The sequence below is a fragment of the Manis javanica genome, chromosome 11, assembly GCF_040802235.1.
Source record: "Manis javanica isolate MJ-LG chromosome 11, MJ_LKY, whole genome shotgun sequence".
NCBI classification, from domain to species: domain Eukaryota; kingdom Metazoa; phylum Chordata; class Mammalia; order Pholidota; family Manidae; genus Manis; species Manis javanica.
In genome coordinates, this window is record NC_133166.1 from 73,386,187 (window position 1) to 73,401,537 (window position 15,351).

General features: G+C 38.6%; 1 protein-coding gene across 1 annotated transcript in view; it reads right to left on the minus strand.

Moving 5' to 3' along the window:
* Nucleotides 1-10,612: 10,612 nt before the first annotated feature.
* The window catches only part of FBXO28 (F-box protein 28), a 28,543-nt gene continuing 23,804 nt past the window's right edge, over nt 10,613-15,351 (minus strand). The window contains exon 5 of the mRNA XM_037022716.2: nt 10,613-15,161. Within this exon, the coding sequence (XP_036878611.2) occupies nt 14,767-15,161 (395 nt within the window). The 3' untranslated portion in view covers nt 10,613-14,766. The remainder of the gene's footprint in view (nt 15,162-15,351) is intronic.

Sequence of the window (15,351 nt, forward strand, 5' to 3'; positions counted from 1 at the left end):
TCCCTCCCTTCCCACCCATCTTCCCCAGTCCCTTTCCCTTTCCCTTTGTTAACTGTTAGTCCATTCTTGGACCTGTCATTCTGCTGCTGTTTTGTTCCTTCAGTTTTTTCTTTGTTCTTATACTCCACAGATGAGTGAAATCATTTGGTACTTGTCTTTCTCCACCTGGCTTATTTCACTGAGCATAATACTCTCTAGCTCCATCCATGTTGTTGCAAATGGTAGAATTTGTTTTCTTCTTATGGCTGAATAATATTCCATTGTATATATATACATCTTCTTTATCCATTCATCTACTGATGGACACTTAGGTTGCTTCCATTTCATGGCTATTGTAAATAGCAGTGATAAACATAGGGGTGCATCTGTCTTTTTCAAACTGGAGTACTGCATTCTTAGGGCAAATTCCTAGAAGTGGAATTCCTGGGTCAAATGGTATTTCTATTTTGAGCTTTTTGAGGAACCTCCATATTGCTTTCCACAATGGTTGAACTAATTTACATTCCCACCAGCAGCGTAGGAGGGTTCCTGTTTCTCCACAATCTTGCCAACATTTGTTGTTGTTTGTCTTTTGGATGATGGCAGTCCTTACAGGTGTGAAGTGATATGTCATTGTGGTTTTTATTTGCATTTCTCTGATGACAAGCGATGTGGAGCATCTCTTCAGTGTCTGTTGGTGATCTGAATTTCTTCTTTGGAGAAGTGTCTGTTCAGCTCCTCTGCCCATTTTTAAATAGGATTATTTGATTTTTGTTTGTTGAGGTGCGTGAGCTTTACATATTTTGGATGTCAACCCTTTATCGGATCTGTCATTTATGAATATATTCTCCCATACTGTAGGATACCTTTTTGTTCTATTGATGGTGTCCTTTGCTGTACAGACGCTTTTCAGCTTGATATAGTGCCACCTGTTCATTTTTGCTTTTGTTTCCCTTGCCTGGGGAGATATGTTCATGAAGAAGTCACTCAAGTTTATGTCCAAGAGATTTGTGCCTAGGTTTTTTTCAAAGAGTTTTATGGTTTCATGACTTATATTCAGGTCTTTGATCCATTTCAAATGTATTTTGTGTACAGGGTTAGACAATGATCCAGTTTCATTCTCTTACATGTAGCTGTCCAGTTTTTCCAACACCAGCTGTTGAAGAGGGTGTCATATCCCCATTGTATGTCCATGGCTCCTTTAACATATACTAACTGACCATATATGTTTGGGTTAATGTCTGGAGTCTCTATTCTTTTCCACTGGTCTGTGGCTCTGCTCTTGTGCCAGTACCAAATTGTCTCGATTACTGTGGCTTTGTAGTAGAGCTTGAAGTTGGGGAGCGAGATCCCCCCCACTTTATTCTTCCTTCTCAGGATTACTTTGGGTATTTGGGGTCTTAGGTGGCTCCATATGAATTTTTTTTGGTATCATTAATCTACAATTACATGAAGAGCACTATGTTTACTAGGCTACCCCCTTCACCAAGTCCCCGCCACATACCCGTTCACAGTCACTGTCCATCACCATAGTAAGATGCTGTAAAATCACTACTTGCCTTCTCTGTGTTGCACAGCCCTCCCCGTGCCCCCACACACACTATACATGCTAATCGTAATGCCCCCTTTCTTTTACCCTGCCCTTATCCCTCCCTTCCCACCCATCCTCCCAAGTCCCTTTCCCTTTGGTAACTGTTAGTCCATTCTTGGGTTCTGTGATTCTGCTGCTGTTTTGTTCCTTCAGTTTTCCTTTGTTCTTATACTCCACATATGAGTGAAATCATTTGGTACTTGTCTTTCTCCACCTGGCTTATCTCACTGAACATAATACCCTGTACCTCCATCCATGTTGTTGCAAATGGTAGGACATGTTTTTTTCTTATGTCTGAGTAATATTCCATTGTGTATATGTACTACATCTTCTTTATCCATTCATCTACTGATGGACATTTAGGTTGCTTCCATCTTGGCTATTGTAAATAGTGCAGCAATAAACATAGGGGTGCATCTGTCTTTTTCAAACTGGAGTGCTGCATTCTTACTGTAAATTCCTAGAAGTGGGATTCCTGGGTCAGATGGTATTTCTATTTTGACATTTTGAGGAACCTCCACACTGCTTTCCACAATGGTTGAACTAATTTACATTCCCTCCAGCAGTGTAGGAGGGTTCCCCTTTCTCCACAACCTCACCAACATTTATTGTTGCTTGTGTTTTGGATGATAGCCATCCTTACTGGTATGAGGTGATATTTCATTATGGTTTTTATTTGCATTTCTCTGGTGATTAGCCGTGTGGAGCATCTTTTCATGTGTCTGTTTGCCATCTGAATTTCTTCTTTAGAGAACTGTCTATTCAGCCCCTCTGCCCATTTTATAGTTGGATTATTTGCTTTTTGTTTGTTGAGGTGTGTGAGCTCTTTATATATTTTGGATGTCCACCCTTTATCGGATCTGTCATTTATGAATATATTCTCCCATTCTGTAGGATACCTTATTGTTCTATTGATGGTGTCCTTTGCTATACAGAAGCTTTTCAGCTTGATATAGTGCCACCTGTTCATTTTTGCTTTTGTTTCCCTTGCCCAGGGAGATATGTTTAAGAGGAGGTCACTCATGTTTATGTCTAAGAGATTTTTGCCTATGTTTTTACCTAAGAGTTCTATGGTTTCATGACTTACGTTCAAGTCTTTGACCCATTTTGAATTTACTTTTGTGTATGGGGTTAGACAGTGATCCAGTTTCATTCTCTTACATGTAGCTGTCCAGTTTTGCCAGCACCATCTGTTGAAGAGACTGTCATTTCCCCATTGTATGTCCATGGCTCCTTTATCGAATCTTAATTGACCATATATGTTTGGGTTAATATTTGGAGTCTCTATGCTATTCCATTGGTCTGTGCCTCTGTTCTTGTACCAGTACCAAATTGTCTTGATTAGTGTGGCTTTGTAGTAGAGCTTGAAGTTGGGGAGTGAGATCCCCCCTACTTTATTCTTCTTTCTCAGGATTGCTTTGGCTATTCGGGGTATTTGGTGTTTCCATTTGAATTTTTGAATTATTTGTTCCAGTTCTTTGAAGAATGTTGCTGGTAATTTGATAGGGATTGCATCAAATCTGTATATTGCTTTGGGCAGGATGGCCATTTTGATGATATTAATTCTTCCTAGCCATGAGCATGGGAAGAGTTTCCATTTGTTAAGTTTCCCCTTTAATTTCTCTTAAGAGTGACTTGTGGTTTTCAGAGTATAGGTCATTCACTTCTTTGGTTAGATTTATTCCTATGTATTTTATTCTTTTTGATGCAATTGTGAATGGAATTATTTTCCTGATTTCTCTTTCTATTGGTTCATTTTAGTGTATAGGAAAACTATAGATTTCTGTGTGTTAATTTTGTATCCTGCAACTTTGCTGTATTCCAGTATCAGTTCTAGTAGTTTTTGGGTGGAGTCTTTAGGGTTTTCTATGTACAATATCATGTCATCTGCAAATAGTGACAGTTTAACTTCTTCTTTACCAATCTGGATTCCTTGTATTTCTTTATTTTGTCTAATTGCCGTGGCTAGGACCTCCAGTACTATGTTGAATAACAGTGGGGAGAGTGGGCATCCCTGTCTTGTTCCCAATCTCAGAGGAAAAGCTTTCAGCTTCTCATTGTTCAGTATGATATTGGCTGTGTGTTTGTCATATATGGCCTTTATTATGTTCAGGTACTTGCGCTGTATACCCATTTTGTTGAGTTTTTATCATGAATGGATGTTGAATTTTGTCGAATGCTTTTTCAGCATCTATGGAAATTATCATGTGATTTTTATCCTTTTTGTTGATGTGGTGGATGACGTTGATGGATTTTCGAGTTTTGTACCATCCTTGCATCCCTGGGATGAATCCCACGTGGTCATGGTGTATGATCCTTTTGTTGTATTTTTGTTTTCGGTTTGCTAATATTTTATTGAGTATTTTTGCATCTACATTCATCAGGGATATTGGTCTGTGGTTTTCTTTTTTGGTGGGGTCTTTGCCTGGTTTTGGTATTAGGGTGATATTGGCTTCATAGAATGAGTTTGGGAGTATTCCCTCCTCTTCTATTTTTTGGAAAACTTTAAGAAGAATGGGTATTATGTCTTCTCTGTATGTCTGATACAATTCCTAGGTAAATCCACCTGGCCCTGGGTTTTTGTTCTTGGGTAGTTTTTTGATTACCACTTCAATTTCGTTGCTGGTAATTGGTCTGTTTAGATTCTCTTTTTCTTTCTGGGTCAGTCTTGGAAGGTTGTGTTCTAGTAAGTTGTCCATTTCTCCTAATTTTCCAGCTTGTTAGCATATAGGTTTTCATAGTAGTCTCTAATAATTATTTGTATTTCTGTGGGGTCTGTCGTGATTTTTCCTTTCTCATTTCTGATTATGTTGATGTGTGTTGATTCTCTCTTTCTCTTAATAAGTCTGGCTGAAGGCTTATCTGTTTTGTTTATTCTCTCGAAGAACCAGCTCTTGGTTTCATTGATTTTTTCTATTGTTTTATTCTTCTCAATTTATTAATTTCTTCTTTGATCTTTATTATGTCCCTCCTTCTGCTGACCTTAGGCCTCATTTGTTCTCCTTTTTCCAGTTTCGATAATTGTGTCTTTAGACTATTCATTTGGGATTGTTCTTTCTTCTTTAAATATGCCTGGATTGCTATATACCTTCCTCTTAACACTGCTTTTGCTGCACCCCACAGTAGTTGGGACTTTGTGTTGTTGTTGTCATTTGTTTCCATATATTGCTGGATCTCCATTTTAATTTGGTCATGGATCCATTGATTATTTAGGAGCATGTTGTTAGGCCTCCATGTGTTTGTGAGCCTTTTTGCTTTCTTTGTACAATTCATTTCTAGTTTAAACCTTTGTGGTCTGAAAAGTTAGTTGGTAGGATTTCAATCTTTTGGAATTTACTGAGGCTCTTTTTGTGTCCTAGTATGTGGTCTATTCTGGAGAATGTTCCATGTGCAGTTGAGAAGAATGTGTATGTTGTTGCTTTTGGGTGTAGAGTTCTATAGATGTCTATTAGGTCCATCTGTTCTAGTGTGTTTTTCCGTGCCTTTGTGTCCTTACTTATTTTCTTTCTGGTGGATCTGTACTTTGGAGTGAGTGGTGTGTTGAAGTCTCCCAAAATGAATGCCTTGCATTCTGTTTCCTCCTTTAATTCTTTTAGTATTTGTTTCATGTGTGCTGGTGCTCCTGTATTGGGTGCATATAGATTTATAATGGTTATATCCTCTGGTTGGACTGAGCCCTTTATCATTATGTAATGTTCTTTATCTCTTGTTACTTTCTTTGTTTTGAAGTCTATTTTGTCTGATACTAGTATTGCAATACCTGCCTTTTTCTCCCTGTTGTTTGCATGAAATATCTTTTTCCATCCCTTGACTTTTAATCTGTGCATGTGTTTGTTTTTGAGGTGAGTCTCTTGTAAGCAGCATATAGATGGGTCTTGCTTTTTTATTCATTCTGTTACTCTGTGTCTTTTGATTGGTGCATTCAGTCCATTTACATTTAGGGTGATTATTGAAAGATATGTACTTATTGCCATTGCAGGCTTTAGATTCTTTTTACCTAAGGTTCAAGTTTAGGTTCTTCACTATCTTACTGTCTAACTTAACTTGCTTATTGAGCTATTATAAACACTGTCTGATGATTCTTTATTCTCTCTCTTCTTATTCCTCCTCCTCTAGTCTTTATATGTCAGGTGTTTTGTTCTGTGATCTTTTTAGGAGTGTTCCCATCTAGAGCAGTCCCTCTAAGATACCCTGTAGAGGTGATTTGTGGGAGGCAGTTTCCCTCAACTTTTGCTTGTCTGGGAATTGTTTAATCCCTCCATATTTAAATGATAATCATGCTGGATACAGTATTCTTGATTCCAAGCCCTTCTGTTTCATTGCATTTAATATATCATGCCATTCTCTTCTGGCCTGTAAGGTTTCTTTAGAGAAGTCTGATGATAGCCTGATGGGTTTTCCTTTGTAGGTGACCTTTTTTTTCTCTCTGGCTGCCTTTAATACTCTATCCTTGTCTTTGATCTTTGCCATTTTAATTATTATGTGTCATTCTGTTGCCCTCGTTGAGTCCCTTGTCATGGGAGTTCTGTGTGCTTCTGTAGTCTGAGAGGCCATTTCCTCCCCTAGTTTGGGGAAGTTTTCAGCAATTATTTCTTCAAAGACACTTTGTATCCCTTTTTCTCTCTGTTCTTCTTCTGGTATTCTTTTAATGTGAATATTGTTCTGTTTCGATTGGTCACACAGTTCTCTTAATATTCTTTCATTCCTGGAGATTCTTTCATCTCTCTCTGCTCCACTTCTCTGCATTCCTGTTCTCTGATTTCTAGTCCATTAATGGTCTCTTGCATATCGTCCATTCTGATTTGAATTCCTTCCAGAGATTGTTTTATTTCTGTATTCTTCCTCCTTAGTTCTTGCATATTTCTCTGCAAGTCTGTCAGCATGGTTATGACTTTTGTTTTGAATTCTTTTTCAGGAGGATTGGTTAAATCTATCTCCCCAGATTCCTTCTCATGGGAGGATGTGGAAGATGTCTGGGTTAGTCTGCTCTGGATCAAATTTTTTTGCCTTTTCATGTTGATAGATGTAGTGGTATGCTATTGACTCATCTGTCAGCTGGGAGAGCCAAGACCCTTTCCACTTGCTCCTGGCCTTTCATTACTGGGACAACGGCAACCCCTAGCAGCTTGTGTTGGGCAGTTGCATGTAGACTGGGTCTCTGTTTCTTGCCTGGTGGCTGTGGAGGGAGCTCCCTTGCTGTGGGCGTGGCCAGCTTCAGGCTCCTGCTCTGCTATGGTGGGGCACTGGAGGGGGAATGGACAGGGGGCTGTTTTTCACAGTGAGGGTCTCAGAGCTGCTGCCCAGGGGGTTAGGGTGCCCAGAGTTCCCTGGGATTCCCAGCTGCTGGGCTGTGTCCCAGGATGCTTCCGTCCAGCTGTGAGGCCCCTGTCCTTTAAGACTTTCAAAAAGCATTCACTTTTCTTTGTCCCAGGGGTGCTGGCTGCAGGGACCCGCTCACATGTCTTATTGTCCTGTTTCCCTAGTATTCAGCACCCCATGCACTGTGTGTCTGCGCTCCGGTGCGGATGGCTAGGGCTGGCTATTTAGCAGTACTGGGCTCCCTCTCCCTCCCCGATCTGACTCCTGTCCTCTCGCTGGGAGCTGGGGTGAGGGACACTTGGGTCCCGTCAGGCTGTGGCTTGTATCTTACCCCGTTTGTGAGGCGCTGGGTTCTCGCGGATGTGGATGTAGTCTGGCTTTTGTCCTGTGTCTTCTGGTCTCTCTTTTAGGGATAGTTGTATTTGTTGTATTTTCAAAAATATATGTTTTTGGGAGGTTAGCAGTGTCCTACTCATGCTGCTATCTTGGCTCTGTCCTCAAATATGAATTTTGGAACTATTTGTTCCAGTTCGTTGAAGAATGCTGTCGGTAATTTGATAGGGATTGCATTGAATCTGTAGATTGCTTTGGGTAGGATGCCCATTTTGACAATATTAATTCTTCCTAGCCAAGAACATGGGATGAGTTTCCATTCGTTAGTGTCCTCTTTAATTTCTCTTAAGAGTGTTTTGTAGTTTTCAGGGTATAGGTTTTTCACTTCCTTGGTTAGTTTTATTCCTAGGTATTTTATTCTTTTTGATGCCATTGTGAATGGAATTGTTTTCCTGATTTCTCTTTCTATTAGTTCATTGTTAGTGTATAGGAAAGCCACAGATTTCTGTGTATGAATTTTGTATCCTGCAACTTTGCTGAATTCCGATATTCTAGTAGTTTTGGAGTGGAGTCTTTAGGGTTTTTTATGTACAATATCATGTCATCTGCAAATAGTGACAGTTTAACTTCTTTACTAATCTGGATTCCTTGTATTTCTTTATTTTGTCTAATTGCCATGGCTAGGACCTCCAGTACTATGTTGAATAACAGTGGGGAGTGTGGGCATCCCTGTCATGTTATTGATCTTACTGGAAAATCTTTCAGCTTCTCATTGTTCAGTATAATGTTGGCTGTGGGTTTTTCATATATAGCCTTTATTATGTTGAGGTACTTGTGCTGTATACCCATTTTGTTGAGAGTTTTTATCATGAATTGATGTTAAATTTTGTCGAATGCTTTTTCAGCATCTATGGAAATGATCATGTGATTTTTATCCTTTTTGTTGATGTGGTGGATGATGTTGATGGATTTTTGAAGTTTGTATCATCCTTGCATCTCTGAGATGAATCCCACTTGGTCATGGTGTATGATCCTCTTGATGTATTTTTGAATTCGGTTTGCTAATATTTTGTTGAGTATTTTTGCATCTATGTTCATCAGGGATATTGGTCTGCAATTTTCTTTTTTGCTGGGGTCTTTTCCTGGTTTTGGTATTTGGGTGATGCTGGCTTCATAGAATGAGTTTGGGAGTATTCCTTCCTCTTGTATTTTTTGGAAAACTTTAAGAAGAACGGGTATTATGTTTTCTCTGTACGTCTGATAAAATTCCATGGTAAATCCATCTGGACCGGTGTTTTGCTCTTGGGTAGTTTTTTGATTACCACTTCGATTTCGTAGCTGGTAGTTGGTCTGTTAAATTTTCTGTTTCTTCCTTGGTCAGTCTTGGAAGGTTGTATTTTTCTAGGAAGTTGTCCATTTCTTCTAGGTTTTCAAGCTTGTTAGCATATAGGTTTTCATAGTAATTTTAAAATTTTTATTATGGCATCATTAATATACAGACACATGAGCAACATTGTCATTACTATATTCTCCCCATTATCAAGTCTCCACCACATACCCCATGTCACTGTCCATAAGCATAGTAAGATGCTGTAGAGTCACTACTTGTCTTCTCTGTTATATATACTGCCTTCCCTGTGCGCCGGCTACATTATGTGCTAATCATAATACCCTTTAATCCCCTTATCCCTCCCTTACCCCCAACCCTTCCCAGTCCTTTTCCCTTTGGTAACTATTAGTCCATTCTTGGGTTCTGTGAGTCTGCTGCTATTTTGTTCCTTCAGTTTTTGCTGTTGTTATACTCCACAGATGAGTGAAATCATTTGGTACTTGTCTTCCTCCGCCTGGCTTATTTCACTGAGCATAATGTCCTCCAGCTCCATCCATGTTGTTGCAAATGGTAGGATTTGTTTTCTTCTCATGGCTGAGTAATATTCCATTGTGTATATATACCACCTCTTCTTTATCCATTCATCTACTGATGGACACTTAGGTTGCTTCCATTTCTTGGCTATTGTAAATAGTGCTGCGATAAACATAGGGGTGCATATGTGTTTTTGAATCTGGGATTCTGTATTCTTAGTGTCAATTCCTAGGAGTGGAATTCCTGGGTGAAATGGTATTTCTATTTTGTTTTTTGAGGAACCTCTATTCTGCTTTCCACAATGGTTGAACTAATTTACATTCCCACCAGCAGTGCAGGAGGGTTCCCCTTTCTCCACATCCTCACTGAGCATTTGTTTTTTGAATGTTGGCCATCCTAACTGGTGTGAGGTGGTATCTCATTGTGGTTTTAATTTGCATATCTCTGATTAGCAAGGTGGAGCATCTTTTCATGTGCCTGTTGGCCATTTGAATTTTGACATCATTTTATTTAGAAAGAAAAGCAGTAATATTGGTAAAGATTTCTTGGTTTCCTAACAATGTGAATGCAGCAACTGAGCCACCTGAAGGATATAAAGGTTTACAGCCTGATCTACCTCCTGAAGACAGGCAGAGTAGCAGGTTTTTCTTTTTCTAGGTTTCTGCAATATCTGGATGAGTAGAATGCAGTGACAGTACTGGGATGACTGACAGCACTGCTGTCACCCTCACCCTCCAGCAGTCACCTGTGGTCTTTTCTGAACATCTACGTTTTAGACAAAATGGATGGAGCACTTATATCAAAGTTTGCTCGAGAATTTTGTTCTGAGCAACTCCCTATCATTACATCTTTACCATATTGATTTGTATGATTTTTCATTGAAGTTCTGAATATTTGTTTTAAGAGCTGCAAGTAATTTTGAAGACACCAGTATTGTTCTCTGCCACGAAGACTTGGTGGTCACTACTTTTGTATTGATCAGCAGCATGTATTATAGTGACTATGGACCTATTAGTGGCTTCAGGCCCTATTTATTGCTAGAACCGCCTGTTTAAAAATAAAACTTGGGAAGTGTTTTACCTGTGTGCCTAGGGTTAGCCCATTGCCAAAACCTTTAGGACAATAGTTGCCTCCTACTCAGAGCCTTTTCTTGATTTTAAGTTCTGTTTCTCTAACATGAGTGATTTTGGCATTGGCAGCTTTTAGCAGATGTATGGAATGGTCCTATGTATGCTATGGGATCACAGCTCTCAGATGTCCTAGAAGGTAGGCTAGTGTAGCAGGAGGCACACAAGCACTGCTGGCAGGCTCAGGTGCCACGCAGGTACTTGTATAGCACGAGGTATTGCTTGCTTACCAGGGTCTAACTTCCCTAGAGTAAAACCTGCTTAATGGGGCATCTGTGATGGCTAAAATCACGTGTAAAACAGCAAAGTGCTCCACAAGGTGGCAGCTATGAATGCAGCATGTGTTTGAAGCAGCACTCCAAAATTTTTTGTGCATGAAATACAAAGAAAACAAGTGGCACTGGTAACAATACATTTATTCCCATCCCGTTTTGTGACCAGGAGCTGTTTCCCGCTTTCCAATTATTGAATTAATTATAACAGTTGAAATTCCAGAAGGTAAGCTGGTTTATTGATGCTCATGAGCATAAGTAAACAGACATGGTACCACATAAAGGAGTATAAACACCTCTAAACTTTTGCTATAGCTTGAGTATGGATCAGTATACTTTGGCAGTGGACCTAACAGATTACCAATGTTTCCAAATCTCATGGTTCTCTCTTCAGACCCAGAGAAAAATTTGTATTTAACTTTGGAATTTCAGAATTTGTTAACAGAGATGCTTAGGAAGCTGGAAAAGGCCAACATTACTTAAGCCTATCATGTTTATCACAAGTATAAATATTGCTATTAAAAGTAAAATTATGGCAGGCAGCAGTCAATTGGTTTTCCCTTTTGTAAATTAGTATTTTTTGAAAGTAGATCACCTCAGATGGAAGGTTATAGAAGTTTGTTATTAAGTAGTTTTAATTTATTAACCTTTGTGGACTAAAGAACTTCTGATAGATCCCAAGTTAAAGAATTGGATGGCATATCAAATTGGATTTTATATTAGAAACAGTCATTCAAGAGACTGCCTTATACATTTCCTTTCAGAATGTCTTTTATTCCTGGCTTCAAATCTTATTTACAGCATGTTATTTTTAGAGGGTTTGATAAGTGTTAACAAATGGGTACTCATTCCTAGAGCAGGATATAAGAATGTGCTGATCACCAGGTATGAGATTTTATATTACATTAAATTAAAATTATATGCTATTGGAAACAGACAAGACAGGGAGTTCCTAGATCCTACAAATATTATGGCTAAGGAAATAGAGAACTCAAAAAATGAATCCACCTCTAAGAAACTAATTCAGTATAGCAAAATAGAATTAAGTGCCCTGTCTTAGGAAAAAGTTCATTAATAATAAGGAACAACTGGGACATCATACATTGTTTCTTTGGAGATTAAAGTGCAGGCTATGAAATGGCATATAAAATAGTGCAATCTTAAGGTGCCATTATTTTTATTACACATAGCCTATGTTCATATGTCCATTTTCTCTAAAAAATCCGCTGTAGTGACACCTTTTAGCTTATTTATCTAGGCATTACTTATACTGTTTTACCCACCTTTGGGGCTACATAGAATATTTTAACATTTTAACAAGTAGAATAATACCACATATATCTTGAAACTACTAAATACAGATTAAGGCAAGCCCCTGTAAAGTTCAGTACTCCAAAAAACACATTTCTACAAAAAAAAGTTGTTTCCAAAACCAGTGGCTTTAGACCTGATGGCACCCCAATAGTTTTTAAAACAGTATGATTACTGTAAACACATTTGTGTTCATCCCATTAACTTCAGGCTCTGTACAAGACGAGGTTGGAAAACAACAGGTTCCATAACCTCATGTTCTGAAATAATTCATATTTCAGAGTCTGTGGAAACCAAGCCAGGTCCCTGTGGGAGATAAGCAGAGGGTCCTATTGGCCTGAGGGGTAGGGGGGCAGTCCTTCCCATTTCTTACCTGGCCTTTTCACATTCTATGTTTGTCTGTAGTGTTGTACCAGTGGGAATGGCCCATTACATAGAGGTCTCCTTGAAAAACAGCCAAGGAAGAGGACAAGAATATTTTATGACAGGTTGTTCTAGAACAACAGTATTAACACACAGCATTAAAATCACTGAGTATGTATAATTCAGGGCAGGATGGTTCTCTCAGTTACCTTATTTACAGTTTTCCTCTAGCATATATCAACTGTAGCTGATCAAAATAACTTGTGATTTGTTGAACCTTAAATACCATTATGCTATGCAAAAGCAAGTTTAACAGCTATCAACTGGTCAAGGCAGTATATCCTAACATGTTTTAGCCAGATACTCTAAATGAGATTGAAGACTTAAAAAACACTGAACCATAGAGCTTACTCTCCTCCTGTTACACAACATTCATGCAGTAACAGATACAGTCCCCTACTCTTACAGACAGGAGATGACAGGTGTACTGTAGAAATCTGGATTTTAAAACAAGAAATCTACTTTCTAATAGTATGAATGCTTATTATGACAGCCAAATATATTAACTAATGGGAGACTACAGGTATGTTTAGGGTATCTAGATGCAGTTTAAAAAGAAACCCAGGAAACTTTAAGTAATTAACAACTGCTATCATCTGAGGTTATATATCCCTTTGATACATAAGGATCATACTTTGTAAACCAGGAAAAATGTATTTCTGTTACTGAAAAAAGTCTTCCTATTACCAGGAAAGCAGACTATTGAAGGCCATGAGTATTTCAGTAGGCCTCCTCCAGAATTATGACAACATGGCTAATTCCTATGGTTATAAAAATGAGACCTGCTGAGAAAATGAATTCCAGACGGGGACTTTTATGGATGACCTTGGCTGACAAATGTTTTTGGAAATTGTTTATTTTAAAATTACCTTCCCAACAAACCATGAAACACTTGGATATTATTTTATGGTTTTTTCATTGAAAACATACTACATTGTAAATGGAGTTTCAAAGTTAGACATAGAATTGCTCAAAATCTAAGGACAATATTAAAAATGGGTAAGAAAAAGTTCCATTTGGTGAGGTTAACCTAGAGATGCATAACCATGTCATGTTGAATGGATAAAAAAGGTGGTAACCTTGTGCTTTTAACTAAGGTACTTACCAAAACCTTAGATTTCAAACTGCCACCTGGAAAGGGACAGTTTTCTAATTACACCTAAATTTGAGTAACTATAGCCCAAGGCAACAGTTTAAGAGAATTTAACAAATAATAACTACATAATTTAGTACATTAAAATAAAAGACAGTATCAGTTGAGTGTCTCAAACACATACAATGGGAAAATAACCACTGTGTATAATTTGTTGTTGAAGTGACCACTTAGAAGGTTGAACAGTGCAAGACATGCTTTTCCAGTTACAAGCACAAGAGTGCAAATAAAACTAAAGCTTTTGTTTAAGGTTGCAGGATAAGGAAAGCTTGAAGTTAATATTAAAAAGCTTCCCTCAGGTCACCCCCCCAGAAACACAATGATCACAATGCTTTTTTTGTACAAATTTCTCCAATGAGATTTCTTTCAATGACAAAACTGTGTTGCCACTGGTAATCACATTTGATCAATCAGTGAGCACATGGTACTAAGGAATAGTACTAGTTATCAGAGGTCCAATACTGATTCAAAGAGCCTTGGAATTTGGGGTTCTGACTTAGCCAGTGTACCTGAACCCTACAGAGAACAGATAAATCAACAGGCTTTAATATTCTCTCATTCCTGTGAAACTGGAGGACAAATGGACTAACAAATCCCTTCCACACACCCGAGGCAAGCTGTTGTGGTGAAGATGTTAAGCACTTAAACTAAGACACTGCTCTAAAAGTGGAGAAATACAGAGGTTCAAGGTCAATACCAGTGCAAGAGCCTTTAAGTGACAGACTAGGCAATGCATGCATCTATCCATGCAAATGTAGGACATGGCTCCAGAAGAGAACTGAAAATGTATGTAACAACTGGGTTAAGTCCCTTGCCAGTAGTTTATAAAAATATATAGTCAACACTGTAGAGGCCCTTCTACAGTCAATACTATGAAAGTCTGTTTTAGTTACTATTACTTCAATACCAAAAAGCATTTACTACTCTTCAGACATTCCAGACAAAGGTCACTTATAACAAAAAGCCAACTTTTTTCTTTAAAAAACAAGATACTGTCCATTTAAAAAGTAGGTCTTTTCTTTCAAGTGAACAGGACATTTTCTGTATTAAACTTAACTTCTAGTCTGTCAAGACTGCTTTAATTTCCTTACGTAATGTGCATATATGCAGAAACAAACTTACTTTAAACATTATCTGCACAGAAAAAAAGTTAACTCCTCAAAACATGATAGGACAGGTCTGGTTAGTATAAATCTATTGCAAAGTAAAAGGTCTGTGCATCAGTTCAACCAGGAAAGCAGGGAAAGAATGTCCCAACCATGAGAGTTCAAGTTTAAGTTCTGTTCTGAAAGTCTCGGAGCCTAAGGGACACCAGGTTGCTCACAGTATCCTGATACGTGTAACTGCTGAAGCTACTAAGATGTCTTCCTCTGAAGCTTGAACCACGTTCCAATTTACTTTCTGTCCCGGAGACGTTTAGATTTCCTAAGAGAGTCTATGGCTTCTGCTGCCTTTTTCCGCTTCCGAGGAGACTCTTCATTCTGCCCAGACCCTGAGGAGTTTCCTACTGCACTTTCCATTACTTCTCGTAGTTTGCGTTCCAGCTCTGCCAAGCGTGCATTCTGCTCGCCTATGATCTGGGTCTGCTCTAGCAGTTTCTGGTCCTGGTCTTGAAGCTGCTTCTGCTGTTCTTGCACTTTGGTGCGAAGCTCAGAAATTTCACGCCTGAGAACAGTCACACCAGCACCATTTGTCTTAACCTGCTGCTGGAGTTTGGTAACCTCTTGTCTTGAAGGGTTCTGCTTGGAGAAGAGCTGCATTGTTGTTAGAGCTGCAGAAGGTCCTGGAACTGTGGAAAAATAGTTTAAAATGGTCAGTCACTTAAAATATCCTGCTACCAGTAACAGATCCTTAATTAAACTTACTTTGAAATGGAATATCCTTATGGTATCACTTTTTGTAATTTCTCCTTTGTAATCACTTGGTCTAATGGAGTAATCAGACACCTTGTTTTAACTATAAATGAGTTTTAATTGATT